Source organism: Populus euphratica, unplaced genomic scaffold, assembly GCF_000495115.2.
Source record: "Populus euphratica unplaced genomic scaffold, PopEup_1.0 scaffold97.1, whole genome shotgun sequence".
NCBI lineage: Eukaryota > Viridiplantae > Streptophyta > Magnoliopsida > Malpighiales > Salicaceae > Populus > Populus euphratica.
In genome coordinates this window covers 197,408-211,954 of record NW_011499981.1, presented here as the reverse complement: position 1 = coordinate 211,954, position 14,547 = coordinate 197,408, and the positions used below count along the sequence as shown (strand labels likewise).

Genomic DNA, 14,547 nt, shown 5'->3' with positions numbered 1-14,547 from the left:
AAATTATTTTATTGCTAGCGCCTAGCAGCCTGAATAAGCTCTCAAGTCCAAATATATACTGTAGAATGCTCAGAATTGATTGAGTTGAGTAACAGAAAACTCTCACAAATTAATAAAGGAAAAGAAGAACTATATAAAATGATCTGTCTGATTAATTTGTAGAGTCCCTTTCTTGACTTCTGGTAGGGTAGACTGAAACCATGCTCTCCACATATCTATGAGCACTTCCAAACCTTCTGGCTTCATCTACCACAACCACTTTCGATTGCTTAGTCGAGAGATTAAACAAGCTCAAGCCATCCCTCTTGTAGTTCTCCGAGATTATACTTTCTTCATCAACCCAGAACCCTAAAGGCAGCAAGCCAACATCAGAAATGGGAACGGAATTCTGACTACATGTCAATACCTTTGTCCAAGACTGCTCGTTGCTCATTAACCATATATCAATCTTGAAAGATAAGCTGGGATACGGGATCCAGTAATTATATTCGAATACGCAAATTGCAGGCAAGTCTTTGTGCTCCATCTACTTCACTTTCTTAACGAGAAGTTGAGGAGAGGAATGATAAAGGTATAGGTGCAGTTTTCACTTTGGAGAAGGTGTCATCGCCCATGTCAAACCTTATAATAAATGGTGTTTCTCGAGCAGTTGTTGCCATGTGATACCACACTCCTTTTACAACCACCGGTTTTGCAATACCGTAATCATATGAAGGAAGAGTGTCCTCCACCTTTCTCCAAGAACCTGTGCTCAATGCAAGAACCTTAGCTTCCAGCTGGCCATTCTTTCTGTAAGCAACTTGGAGCAGTTTGTAGTCGTTTATACCGTGATGGAAACCAAACCCTTGAGCTTGACTGTAACAAATCCTGTTAGGAGGTAACTCTCGGTATTGCCTTGTTGCTGGATTCCAGAATATATATGAGCGTTAAGATCATTAGATATCTTTGAACGGATACTTAAACAAACTAAACCATTACTATAACCCACAATTTCTGCTGCATATTTATCCGCTTCTAGTGCGAATGGCATGCTGCGATCATCAACTCTATTTATTCCTCCGGGAAGCACTGATATGCTATATAATTCTCGCCGCTGTGTGAGAATAACAAAGCGTTTTGGTTTTGAGGGATGTTGATAATGGCTGTCAATAAAGTTGGAGCTTGTAATGACATCAAACCAAAATTTAGAAACAGTCTTGAATCGAAGCAAAGATTGCACTGGTAATCTTAACAGAATCTCTCTAATTATATCTTCAGGCCAAAAGTAGTTGTTCCCCATTTGAATATAAGATTATCTTCCTTAATTAGAAAACTGATCAGAGAAAAAGAGAGTACCGAACGAAGATAAGGGGCAGGATCGGTGAGGGGAATGTAACCAGACGGTATTTTTAATGGGAATTTATTTTTATTGTTAGGGTTTAGGCTTGATGAGAGTTTATTCTTAGGGTTGTAGGGTTTAGGCGAACAAGAAGAAGAAGAAACAGCATATACGACCATGTCAAGTGTTTTTTTTTCACTTGGTTTCAATTTAAATTTAAATTTCTCATCAGTTCATCTCATTAAAGGAATCATTCTTGCATTTGGTTACGTTTCTAATATCCAGGGCTGGATCATAACCTCGTCCGTCTCCTAGCTCATGATCGTCAGCTGTAATCTAGTCCGTCTTTTGATATAGTTTACAAAATTAAATAATTGAATTATAGAAAAATAAATTGCCATCCACCATTAATTTCTTTCCTTTATTATCCGTTTTAAATGCTCTGCAATCTTAGGAGAGTCATATAAATGGATGCAAGCATCATATTCAAGTGCAAGGATAAGATAAAATAAAACAAAAAATTGATGACAAAAAAAAAAGCATGGTAGAATAAACAATGTCATCCGATCTAGGGTTTCATCAAGACATCATCTTTCTAACTGAAAAACAAGAAATCAACGTGTGAAATTATTAAAGATTTCTTTTTATGATAATCCAGCAATATTATTGATGAAAGCTGGCCACAAAGAACAACAAGAGAACTTATTAAAGAATTAAAATTGCTTTTGGAACTCTACTTGACAAATTAACCTATTGTGATATTAAGACTTCACTGCATATTTTCATTCATGGTGTATAAGTTATTATATTAGAAGTAATTGAAAGAAAAATAATTTTTCAATTGCTACTTCTTAATTATACAAATTTTAAGATGAATGAACTGAAATTAATTTCTAAAATTGTTATGTATTTAAAGAAAAGAAAGGAAAAGGGTTAGAGAGTTTTGATTGGATATCCATGAAATTAAAACAATTTAATTTGAATTTAAAAATGAATTCTCTCCATTCATGAAAGATTGATACATAAGATTTTTTCTAAGCACACTTTTTTATATTAACAAGTATAAAAAATTATAAACTCTAATTTTTTTACTATAATGATTGAAATTCAAGAAAAGACAAGCAATGTGTCATTTGCTTTTTAATAAACAAAAAAAAAATTAGTATTTACCAAGTAGGCTTAAGCTGAAAAGCCACTGGGGCTTTTTATAAGACTAGGGGCGCAAGGCTACCCAAGCCAAGCTTGTGCATCTAAGTTTTTTTTAGTTTTTTTTGTTGTTTTATCCTTTTATTTTTATTTTATTTTTTTTGTGATTTTATCCTTTATTAGTTTTTATTTTAATTTTAATAGATTCTTAACAAATTTATTTAATTTTTTATATACAATATGATTCTATGTAAACCTATAGAATTTTTTTTCCTTTAATTTTATTCAATCACTTTTCTATACATGTTTTTTTTATTAAATAAAACATATGAAAATATTGTTATTGAATACAATTAGTTTATAACCCATGCTTAAATATTAGATATTTATAGCCACTTATATCTCTTAACTTTTCAATTTAACCTTTGGTTAAAATCATCTATTCTCACATAAAATTTAATAATTTTTTTTAAATATTTGCAACTTTATATTTTTTTTTATTATATCATTTTTATATGTGCATATGATGTTATTATTTGATTAAATAAAAAAATATTTTAAAAAATAAAATTATCAAATATAATTAAATACATGAACCATATTGCAAGATAAATATCTCAATTTATATTTATTTCTTGATTTTATTTTATTTTGACATAGATAATTCTTGATTTATTTAGGTAGTTTCATTATAAACTTTTATATTTTTGACTTGGAATATTTTTTATGGCCAAAAACCTGCTCAGCAACCATGTATATTTATTTATTTATCTTGTTAAAAAAATAAAATTATTCAATCTAAAGCAAAAAACACAAAACACGGCCCTAATAGCTGAAAGCTATTTGAAACTGCATACCAAATGAAGTTTTTAAAAATATAAAAAATTAATTTTTTTATATTTTAAAATCGTTAAATATCAAAAATATTATTATTATTATTATTCGTTGTTATCAAGGGAGCTTACACAATTGCTGCTTACCTTCAGACGAAACTGAAAATGAAACAGGCTCCCGGATATACAAAGTAAGTTGTTTTCAAGCTCCCAGGTAAACAAAGATGACAAATTGTTTTCCTTGCATCAAATGAAATTAATTTTTTACTCAGATGAATCTTAAGAACACACCTGCATTGAAAAGAATAAATTTCTACTGGCACTGACCTCAGAAATGGAACTCCTCCATGACTACCGATCCAGGTACCAACTCTTTTACGAGTTCAACACTTCAAATTGTTAGATAAAAGCTATGAGTGGGTTCAGGCTATAGGATTACGAGGGCTATAGGATTACGAGAGCTATAGTCCGAGTTCGTACAGCTGGGAAAGAAATATTACTGACAAGTTCTTACAAAAACTCCCATCCACCATCTATGGCATCCGAAGCTACTGGGCAAATTCGAAAATTTAAATCCAGCTGATGACAATTGATGCAAAGGAAATACATTAAGATACAAAACAATAACAGAGAAACTGCAATTCATACAGGAAAATTGTGGCGTTGCAGAAAAAACAATGAGCTCAAATAGTTACATTTACAGTGAAATTCTTGCTCCCGAAATTTGTGATTTAAAACAGATACCAAATCAATTACATACAAATAAGGGACAGAATGGATTCTCTAGGTATTATACTAGAACATCAGGAATTCTTCTCATTTGAAGCCAGCTCCAAGTCCGAGTTCGTTGGCTTCAGTGACTAACCTAAGGTCCATCTTCTTGTACTGAAATGAAGAAAAAGGACCGAGTTTTTCATTTGAATTTATAAGATCAAGAAATGAGTAAGCACGTCAAAATGCACGCAGGCATGTAGAAAATAGAAGAAGATAGAGAGGGACTTACTGCTTAAAATAAAGCCTTGAAGCAAGCTCTGTGCTCTCTCTGCTTGTTCCGGGGTTCCAGATATTTGTATGATCTTTTCTGTCACATCCGGTCTATCTTCAACAAGGGTTACGTTGGCTCCAGATAACTGTAACCATAATGAAGAGGGCAGCTAGAAATACTATAAACTTAAGGTAAGTAAATAATCGATGGAAACTTGCTGCAAAAGTAGGCTCACCTCACTAATCTGTGCAAGCTTGTTTTTCGATTTCGTAATGAGCTTGGGGACTGCAGGCTCTGGTATGACAACTTCAAGTATACTCCTAGTGACAAGTGTTACAGGGATTCTAACAGGAAAATAAGATGCATGTTACAAAGTGGAGATCAGATGTTGCTCTTGAGATATGCCTAATGTATTGCAAGAAAGAACGTACTGCCTAGCATTGTTAAGTATAGTTTAATTGACTACCTATTCATTGTAGGAGGAGGCAAATCTTCACGGTGTTCGCTTTCATTCTGCTTCACTGTTTCAGCACTAGATCTTCTAGCATCCTATAAAATCAAGGGTTACTCACCTTTTCGAAATCTCAAATAAAAAGAACTAGAATTACAGATTTCTTGAACTCAACCCCGGCTCCTTCATTAATTTAAACATTGCTCTACAATGGACACTCACACAAAATCTAATGATAGATTTCTTTTCCTCAATGTTGTTCTTTTTAGAAAGACCAAAAGCTATATCATGCAATTGATAGATTATATGAATTGCATCCAACAAAAATGGTTTAAAGTCCATTAGTAAACAAGCATAAGACCGGCAGGAACTGCACAAGGAAGCTATTTGCTACAAAAATTATTAGGGCACTCCAAGTAGGCAGCAAACAGAACAGCAATACTTTGAATTTACCTTCGGAAGATAAGCTAAAAAAAAAAATTAAGTTCTAATTCAACTTTGTCTGAGCCTTAATTTAAAAGTCTTATTTGCTGAACATTATCAAAAATGTGAACCAAGATTAAATTTGATTAGATTTTTATCCAATTTCTTCAATAGCAGATGGGTACTCAGATACACAGAAAGCAAAAAAAATGAACCTTCGATGGCTGTGCTGTTGAAGCAGATTGCACATTCTGATAGGTTGCAGGAGGATCACCACCACTGTGACCTTCACGAGCTGGAGTTGGGTTATTTGAAGAAGCTGCCTGCAATCCTCCAGCAGTCCCAGCAGGGACCGGTGCAGACACGGTTGGTGGCAGGTCTTTCTGGAAGACATCCTTGTATAAGTAACTACGAAGTCTTGATGTCACTTCAACAAGAGCATCACGAGCTGCCTTTACTTCCCCTTGAATCTGTAGAGAACATCAAACACCACTTGGAAACAATACAAGTCTTATTCACAAGGCTCTCATTTGATCTCATGGCACCCAGATTTCAACACTTCATTTATCTTTCATCATACGCATGGCAACTGACAAATGATACTTTAAGAGCATCCTCAAGTTACGAAGTACACACCACAAGCACAGGGAAGAAGTATCCATATGGAGGATGCCTCACATTTGTTCACTTCTGACCCACAGGCATTAAGAACAGTCAGCCAGAAAATGAATTCATGAGGAAACTGTCCTGCACTTATGCACCAAACAGGATAGTCCGGGACTCTTATCTATCAAAACTTAACTGTGCCAGTTATGACAATTCTCCGTCACAAAACTACCCCATAGTGAGCCAGAAAGTTATTTTCATTCATCCAAATGTCTTAAGTGACATTAAGCATCATTCATCATATAAGTCTATGTTTCATTAGTGTTTATTCATTATGTTGTCTTAAGTGACATTTAAAATCAAGCATATACAAGTCTTTGTTTCAATGGTGTTTATCATACGGTCGCGTGACAGACCTGTACAAGCTCATCAGTCCCCGATAGATATGTCGGAAGCATTTCCTTTGGCAGGATCTCTATCGTGGCACCAGTTAAACTTTCCATCTCAGATAAGGAGCCATCTCTTCCCTCTAAACAGCCAATCTCACTGGATGGGACAAGTAACCTCGTTGTTATTATGTTGTCTTTATCAGCAACAAGATCAACAATGCGAGTTTGAATGTGCAACAAAGCTTCTTGAGCAGGAAACAACTCATCATCAGGACCCTGAGCATTGATGTAAACCAATAGATATGTTAGAACCTTTGAAATTGGAGAGATGGGTGACATTGCAGAGCCAAGGAAACAAAATGAAAATATACCGAGATATAATAGAATATAAAACTCAAATTAAAGGGAAGGGTAAATTCATAACCAATAGACCAGGAAGCAAGGTGGCAAAGCATAACTGGAAGGAATAGAACACCACTTAAAAAGACAAGCATAGCTTTATACACAGAATAGAAACTTGAGCACACTCTATAAGCATAGTACCTCCTCAGAGCAGATGGTGATTATCTGTTCATCAGACCCAGACACAGGATCAGCAACCTTAACATCCACACCTATTTCATTTTGAAGCAAGTCCACTAAGCCATCAGATTCTCCAACAACTCTGTTAACTCTGTCAATTGGACAAAGAATTCGAAACACGAGGTCCTCGACATAAAAGGGCTGTGCACTGTCAGCAATGGGATCTGCCCCAGCATCAACAGGAAAACCAGGTGCTCGTGAGGAATAGTTATTGTTTCTATAGTTGGGGCCAGATGATCGTGATCCAAAAGACGGTGGTCCATCCATTGATGAACGGCGTGTATTCATGTGTGGAATATAATCATCATCCAAAAACCGTTCCGGTGACTGTACTCGTCCATGAAAATGACTGCGGTCACGATGCTGACTCTCCCTCAATCTTGATGAAATAATAGCAACAGCATTTTTCACAGCATTGACATCACCTATAACCTGCCAGGAAAGTGCAATGCATGAGGCACCGAACATGATGGTTCAAATAGAACCATTTTATTCTAGCTTTGCATTTGCTTCAAGAGAGGAAAAACACCAGTAGCTTCATGCAATTCCAAAACCCTCCATTGGTAAAGAAATCTCAAACTAGTACCTTCCTGACATAACATCACATTGTGCATTTTACAACAAACTCAATCTTATCAAACAGCAGAGGAACCAATATACAAAGCGTGCAGTCATGAATTTAACTTCCATTAACAATAATTCACATCCTGAAACTCTTATTGAAAGTAACTCAACTATCTGATTCTCTAATCAAAAAATTAAAGACACCAAACACATTAGAAAGCAAAACCAGCCACAATTCCCTCAAGTTAAACAAATGACAGCTCTTACTCATCATCTTCCATTCATTGATCTATTTTCAGGTTTTAAATGGATCGAGCCAAATATCTAAACAACATTGCAGTGATAAATTCTTTAAAATCCTATAAATTTCATAATGTCAGAATCATCCTATAATCATTCAATGAAAACCCAAGGTACTCTTAGGCCTCAATGCTCAATACTCAAGTATAACGTTGCAGGACTCCCAAACATTGCATGAAACCCATTGTATTTCAAAATTGAATTAGTCATTTATAAATCAAATCCAATAACTCCCCTGATATGGTCAGTTCAAGCTTCAGTTTCAGTCTCACCAACATCAAGCTCCATCCAACATTTTGTTCAAAAAAAAAGTTCCAGGCAGCAGTAATAGTCAGTCATAAGCACAACACAAGAGCTGGGGAAACATAAAACCTGAACAATCTCCTCAGACACGGAAACACATCTTGGCAAGGTATGATCTCTAGGCAAAATCCTAATCTGGGTCTTTGTTTCCATCCTCATCTGCTCAATAATCTTCCCTCCCTTCCCTAACAAACACCCCACATGCATTCTTGACACAACCAATCTGGTAGCCACTCTATTCCCTCCTCTCCCCACATACTCGTCCTCCTCAAACCCACCAGCACCACTACTCACCACACCATACTGCAAATCATTCTCAAGAATCCTATCATGTATCAAGAAAAGCGCCTCTTGCGCTGGCGAAAACGAAGGCATTCTCCCTTCTGGGTCTCTCCTACGCGTATCTGAAATCTCAATTATCCTCTCCTCATCACCAGGAATCAACTCATGAACATTAATCCACGCTCCCGTGTGTTGCCTTATGGACTTGATTATGCTCCCCGACTTACCAATCACCCCCCCTGCTTTCATATCATGACATAAAATTCTGTAACTCGTTGTCACCATTAATGTCGATGATGGGTCTTGTTGCTGCTGCTGTGGTTGCTGCTGCTGCTGGGTTCTTGAAAACCTGTTGTTGTTGTTGTTGAACATGTTATTGCCTCCTTGTCCCCGTTGACGGTAATAATTGTTGTTGTTGTTGTTGTATCTGGGTTTGGTCCTAACCATGTTGTTGTTGTTGTTGTTGTTGTTGAGGTTGTCATTGTCATAATCTTGATGGTCATAATAGTAGTTCCTCTTGGATCTAGATCTCTCCATGTTCTTGAAAACCCAACAAAATGCAAAGGTTATACACTAAAGATCTGTCTCTCTAGTTCTTGATTTGTCAAAATGTTCAAAGTCTGATTCTTTCTTGCAATCTGCTTGCTAGGACTTGGGTTCTTTAAGTCTTTGCCTGCGCTGCTGCTTGATTGCCCTGTGTGAGTCTTGGAGAACCCTAGTGGCAGGAGGAGGAATGGGAGTATCTTAAAAGGAGAAAGGAAGAGAGAGAGAGTATGTGTGAGAGTCATACATTAGTGATAAGTTAGCTTGACTAAAAGTAAATAATAATTACTTCTTTTTTATGTACTTCACTCTCTAATGGTGATCAAATGTTAAATTTCAATGGTCCAAAAATAAATAAAAACTATATTCTAGTTCCTATGGTTTTCATCATATTACATTTTACTATTTAAATTTTTTAAGTGTTTAGAAAAAAGCTTAGAAAAATAAATAAAAAATAAAAAAAAACTACAATTTTATACTGAAATATAATATTTCTTCATTCAAAAAACTATAAAAGTATTTTTTTCAATTTATAGTAAGTTTGAAAAAGAAATATTTTAGAGGCTTTTTATGGTTTTTCCTTTGAAGTTTTTAACTTTTTTAGAAAATCAATAAAAGGCATGAACAATATAATTTTATTTCTTTTATATAGAACTTTTTAGCAATATAACATATTAAAATTATTGCTTTTATATATAGCTAGTGCTGTGTATTTAATTTTTATTATAAATTTAATATAAAAGCTTTCATTTCTTAGTTAACAATATAACTTTTTTATGATCATTTTTCACTTAGATTAAATAAAATTAAGAGTTTATAATTAGATTATCATAAATATTAAATATCATAAATTATAGTGTTGATTTTTTATTAAAAAAAATAGTTATAACTTCCATATATTGAAACAATTGGTCTTCATTCTCAACAAACGAGGTCACGTATTTCGATGGGCAGTCAGTGTACCATGGGCAACCACTTTTGTCCACTTATCTCTCTCTCTCTCTCTCTCTCTCTCTCTCTCTCTAATCAACAATCTCTTTGGGTAACCATTCAGTTCTTCATCTTAATCACAGCACTAAATTCATTTTTCATTGAAATTTACAATAGAATCCAAAAGGAGGATTTTTGCAATTACAACTATCTACTTTAGCAACATTTTAAAGCTCTGGAAAGATCAGAGAGTATAACCTGCACGATCGTTGCAGCATAGACTTCACAAATGTCCTCTAGCAAGAGGTTCTGAAGGAAGGAAATTGATTGCGTATATACTTGAAAAAAAAGAAGACAAGAAGCATAGATTGGTGACTAAACTTGAAGTTCTCTTTCTTAAGCGATTGTGCACAACGTAGTTTCTCCTGCATTCCTTTTCAGCCTTTCTGGGAGTGTTGTTATGAAGATGAAGCTATCTTTCCATGCACTTGCCTGCTGAGACAAGACAAGATATTCACAATGTATGGACGCCTTTGCTGCAATAAGAAAGGTAAGCTAAAGGAAAGGGAAGTTTGGTATGAATTTATCCATCACCGCCAAAATCTACTCCTGTGAAATATGCAGCTGCTAATCATCAGGTTGGCACCTGCAAGAAGATGAAGAGGTGATGCATTAGACTAAATCTTCAGCCAGTGCCTCACAACATTGTCAAGACAATATGAACTGGATAACAGAAAAGCAAAAGAGGGAATTAAGACTAAATAGATATGCACATATAAAAGCAAATGATAGATTTCTATGCTCCAAATGGATAGGGGAGTCAGCATTGGAGGGAGGGAGAGAAGGAAAAAGGAAAAAGAAAGGTCCACCAACAGTTTGCATGTTCCGATCAGCTCAATAACCTGACAGAGAGGGGAAGAATCTATGAACACCAAATTAAAGTCTTTGGAGTACCTAGGACAATAAAATGCTGGGGTATTTGTAATGTCAATAATTTGAAAGTAGGTAACAAGGTTCCGTTCCTAATTCTATTTAAAAAGGTTGAATGAATGGAGAATGACATGGAAGCAGGTCAATATCAAGCAGGGAATGGATCCATATATTATTCCCTTAACTCATTATGTTTTACACAGTGCAATTAAAACACTTTGACAGCATCTACTGATGCCAACTCCTATCATGACCCTTAAATGAGCAGGGATTGATGCCAAAACTTGGTCACCTACCTAGGACTTTATGGCTTAACAAGCATCGACAAAACGAATGTTGAAATTCAATAATGAAATCTGACAACCAACATATGTAAGAATCCCCATGGAAAATTAAATCTGGCCAGACAATGCAATCCAAACAAAAGTGAAGGTAAATTGAAGAGCAGAGCTCATATACAGATGAACTGATATAAGCTTAACCAAAACAGGTAAATACACACACCCACAACCAACAGAGAAAAAAGACTTCCCCAAAATAAAAGGTGATGCATAACTAAATTTTTTATTTTTACTTCCCAAATTGTCAGGACAAATGAACTGAATAACAGAAAAGCAAATAAAAGGGTACCAAGACTAGATTGATATGCACATTTAAAAGAAAATGCCAGATTTTGACAATCTGAATGAACAAGGAAGTCAAAATTAAAGAAAGGTATGCCATTATTTGAGATAACTCGTGAGAGAGAAGGAAAGAATTAACTTGCACCAAATCAAGGTCAATGGAATACCTATGACAGTATAATGCTAAGCCATTTGTATTGTCTATTAGGTAGTAGCTAAAGATGTTTCCCGAATCTAGTCTAAAAATGTTTACTCGAAGGAGGCAGGTCAATGTAAAGCAAGGAATGCATCCATGTTATTGTTTCCTTAAACTCATTAAAGGTACACAGTACAGATACACTTGAGAGCATAGAGCCATGCCAACCCCTGTCACAAACCCTAAATGGGTTGAGATTGATCCAACACTCGATCACCTAACTAGACTTAACAAGCATAGACAAATCACGTAAAAAATCCAATTTCAATTATATTCTATTAATTGGCAAGATCAAAACAAAATAGGATAGTGTACAAAACTTGTCAAATTTCTTTGCATTTAGAAGCATCAACCAGATATGGTTAAACATTGACCATCAATTCTTCAAAAATGAGGAAGAAAAATAAAGGCTGGAATTGCAAGTTTCACAAAAGCATGTCACTAATGTCGATCCACATCATCCCTCTACCTTAGGACAGTAAGCACACAACAAAACAATGCATTAAACATAGCTAACCACATCCTGGTTAAGAACAGATGGATTTCCAAGCTGACGTGGAAACTACACCATCAATTATGCCCATACCCCTTATACTTGTGAAGTAATGTATATGTAAAAAAAATAAAAATGAAATGAAACGTAATTACCTCTAGATGTAGTTCCTGCCCAATAGTGCCAGCGAGCAAGTAGTTTGTCACATGAGCAGGTACCTTGAATGATTCACGATTACATTGCACATCTACTTTCTTCAATCTTTTAAAGGGAGAAGGTTGTTGTTCTAGCAATCCATCAACCAAATCAAGAACCTAGCAAAAAGGCCAGGACACCAAAACTCATTCAACGTAAGATAAATAAAACAGCAGCTAGTAAACTTCTTTTTTACTACTTCATCACCAGCAGTGAAGATTACAGAAAAATACCTGAATGGTTTCGCAATATAACTTGACAGATTGTGCATTCCCAAAGCCTTCAAACATACTCATCAAGAACAGACTGACCCTTCTTTTGTCATGATCAGTAGCCTCATCAGTACCATGTTGCCAAACATGGACCTCAACATAATCAAGAGATGGAAAATGAAGCCCACAGAAATCCACTGGTTTGGAGAATTTGTACACAAAAGACAACAGATTCGGCGCAAAAATCTCAACCTCACAACCTTCTTGTAACCCTCGATCACCATACCCGAACCCTTGAATTTCTAAGCTAGCCAGCTGAAACCCAGTAATTTTCAACCTTTTCAAAGATGGAAACCGACAATAACGGAGACATAACCTCCTCAAATTCCGACAACTAGCAAAAGGGTCACCACAATCATTCTCAGAATAACAAAACCAACACACATACAAGTCCAACGAGGTCAGATTAACAAAACCGAAACCAAAAGATGTCAGCAAATCACCAAACTTGCATCGAGACAAGAAAAGGGTCTTCAAGGAACCGCATGCTGGTAAGGAAACAGGTTGGACATCATTGGAAGCAAACCGAAAATCCTCAACCTGATGAGCCACTGCGTAATTTATCAAACCCTCCATTGATGAGAGACGAACAGGCAAATGGGCAAACATGTCAAGTCTCCGAACGTTGCAATCTTCCCTTTTGGACATAACTCTTCGGAGAAACTTAGCAAACGTTTGTTCTGTAAAACTTTTGCTGCTGAAATTCAGGTCTGGAACAGAAGCCCACAAGTTTTTCCATCTTTTGGACAAGACAGAAGTTTGGATCGCTTGATTAATCTCGAGGAAACAAAGGATTTCGTGAATTATGTAGTCTGGTAGATCGCTCAATCTGTCTTGTAATCCAGCTTCTCTATCTTCCATCTTAAAAAAAAAAAAAAAAAAAACAAAAACCAAAGACCCGGATAACCAGAGGACGCGGTGGAGGATCAGTGATACCTGACCCAATCTAGGAAAGCAGAGAAGGAAGCAACGGTGGTGAGCCGGACTGGGAATGGATGGGTGGTCGTAGATATGATCCACAAACCCGACCCGCATGGAATGAGAGGTGGAGGAGGCGGCAACTTCTTGAGTGATCTGTCGGTTGGTTGGAGTGAGATCTGAAGATGCTGACTAATGGGCCTTTTTGTAGGCCCAATATTTTATATTTTAGAATTATTGAAGAGAGCCCAGAACCGATTGTTTACTTGAAGGTGATTGGAATTATACCTAGTCTACACAAAAACGCTATGGCGGGGGTCTGATATTAAAAAATTGACGGTAATAAAAATATTAAGAATGTAAATATTGTTATTAAATTTGAATTCCCAACCAAATCTTGAAAAGTCTATTGAATTTCGTGTGTGGTTTAGGATTAAAATTAATTTTTATAAAAATGAGTTCAATATAATCAAAATAATTTGATTATTTTAAAGATAATCCAGCCATCGATAAAAAAGATTAAGAATTCAATTAATAAAAAAAATTTACAAAAAAAATCTTTTTGATCAAAATTCTTGTTCAAACCAGGTTTAAAATTAAATAGTCTAAAAATTATCTAAACATGACAAAAGTAACTTAACTGTTTAAAAGTAACTCGGTTAATCAATAATAAAAATCAATAATAAAATTAAAAAAAAAATGATAAAATTTATAAAATATCAACTAGGCTTTTTTTTTTGTTGTCAAGGTTTCAAATTAAATTAGGTAAAAGTTATTTTAATGTAAACTAGTTAATTTTATTGGTTAAAAGGCAATTGAAGTTATTGTTTAAAAAAATTAATAATGAAATTAAAAGAAAAAATAAATAAATAAATAAAGCTCTAAAAAAAGAAACAAAAAGGAAGTGAAGCTCCATAAGTTTTCCCAAGACTTTACCATAGGTGATGCTTTTAAATCAAACTAGAAACTATCAAACATATTTATTTCTTGTGCATTTAAATTTAGATTTGGTAACTTAAACAATGTTTGTAATTGTTTTGCTTATATTTTTAAAAATTTAATTTTTCTTTTGTTTTAATTTTTTTATTATGAATTAAAAGTTTTTATATTTTTATGTTTGATTTTGTTATATAATGTGTTATGTGTTAAATATTTATTATGAGAAATTACATATTTATATTTTAATTATCTTAATAATTATTTGGATACTATCAAATATGTGACAACATCTGCAGCCCATCTATTAAAAGAAAATAATTGTAATT

At 34.8% G+C, this 14,547-nt stretch overlaps 3 protein-coding genes across 5 annotated transcripts; all 3 read right to left on the bottom strand.

Moving 5' to 3' along the window:
* Positions 1–151: 151 nt before the first annotated feature.
* Positions 152–1,279, bottom strand: LOC105139825 (putative F-box protein At3g52320). Its single transcript, XM_011046435.1, has 3 exons — positions 985–1,279; positions 622–901; positions 152–461 (listed from the first exon to the last, which is right to left on the bottom strand). Exons 1-3 carry the CDS (start codon positions 1,277–1,279, stop codon positions 152–154), a joined length of 885 nt encoding a protein of 294 aa, XP_011044737.1.
* Positions 1,280–3,863: 2,584 nt separating this feature from the next.
* Positions 3,864–8,954, bottom strand: RCF3 (RNA-binding KH domain-containing protein). The gene is made up of 8 exons (XM_011046362.1): positions 7,970–8,954; positions 6,695–7,165; positions 6,179–6,427; positions 5,372–5,626; positions 4,749–4,831; positions 4,518–4,626; positions 4,301–4,427; positions 3,864–4,182 (listed from the first exon to the last, which is right to left on the bottom strand). Exons 1-8 carry the CDS (start codon positions 8,717–8,719, stop codon positions 4,163–4,165), a joined length of 2,064 nt encoding a protein of 687 aa, XP_011044664.1. The 5' UTR covers positions 8,720–8,954; the 3' UTR covers positions 3,864–4,162.
* A 1,143-nt stretch (positions 8,955–10,097) lies between these two features.
* Positions 10,098–13,468, bottom strand: LOC105139766 (putative F-box/FBD/LRR-repeat protein At4g03220). 3 transcript variants are annotated; one of them, XM_011046361.1, is made up of 4 exons: positions 12,817–13,468; positions 12,326–12,698; positions 12,053–12,211; positions 10,308–10,557 (listed from the first exon to the last, which is right to left on the bottom strand). In XM_011046361.1, the coding sequence occupies exons 1-4, from the start codon at positions 12,849–12,851 to the stop codon at positions 10,333–10,335; spliced, it is 792 nt and encodes a 263-aa protein (XP_011044663.1). In that variant the 5' UTR covers positions 12,852–13,468; the 3' UTR covers positions 10,308–10,332. The 3 variants fall into 3 exon arrangements, with proteins under 3 accessions (XP_011044662.1, XP_011044663.1, XP_011044661.1); XM_011046360.1 differs by lacking the exon at positions 10,308–10,557 and adding an exon at positions 10,098–10,301 and having other exon boundaries at positions 12,326–13,463; XM_011046359.1 differs by having other exon boundaries at positions 12,326–13,467.
* Positions 13,469–14,547: the final 1,079 nt, after the last annotated feature.

Coding starts and splice junctions, on each gene's coding strand:
- LOC105139825 (XM_011046435.1), bottom strand. CDS start 1,279: ATGGGGAACAACTACTTTTGGCCTGAAGATATAATTAGAGAGATTCTG. Junction 902..984: donor ATATGCAGCAGAAATTGTGG/GTTATAGTAATG, acceptor TCTGGAATCCAG/CAACAAGGCAATACCGAGAG. Junction 462..621: donor GAAACACCATTTATTATAAG/GTTTGACATGGG, acceptor CCCGTATCCCAG/CTTATCTTTCAAGATTGATA.
- RCF3 (XM_011046362.1), bottom strand. CDS start 8,719: ATGGAGAGATCTAGATCCAAGAGGAACTACTATTATGACCATCAAGAT. Junction 7,166..7,969: donor TGTCTGAGGAGATTGTTCAG/GTTTTATGTTTC, acceptor CTTTCCTGGCAG/GTTATAGGTGATGTCAATGC. Junction 4,832..5,371: donor CAACAGCACAGCCATCGAAG/GTTCATTTTTTT, acceptor TTGATTTTATAG/GATGCTAGAAGATCTAGTGC.
- LOC105139766 (XM_011046359.1), bottom strand. CDS start 13,399: ATGCGGGTCGGGTTTGTGGATCATATCTACGACCACCCATCCATTCCC. Junction 12,212..12,325: donor TATATTGCGAAACCATTCAG/GTATTTTTCTGT, acceptor CCTTTTTGCTAG/GTTCTTGATTTGGTTGATGG. Junction 10,558..12,052: donor GGCAGGAACTACATCTAGAG/GTAATTACGTTT, acceptor CCTCTCTGTCAG/GTTATTGAGCTGATCGGAAC.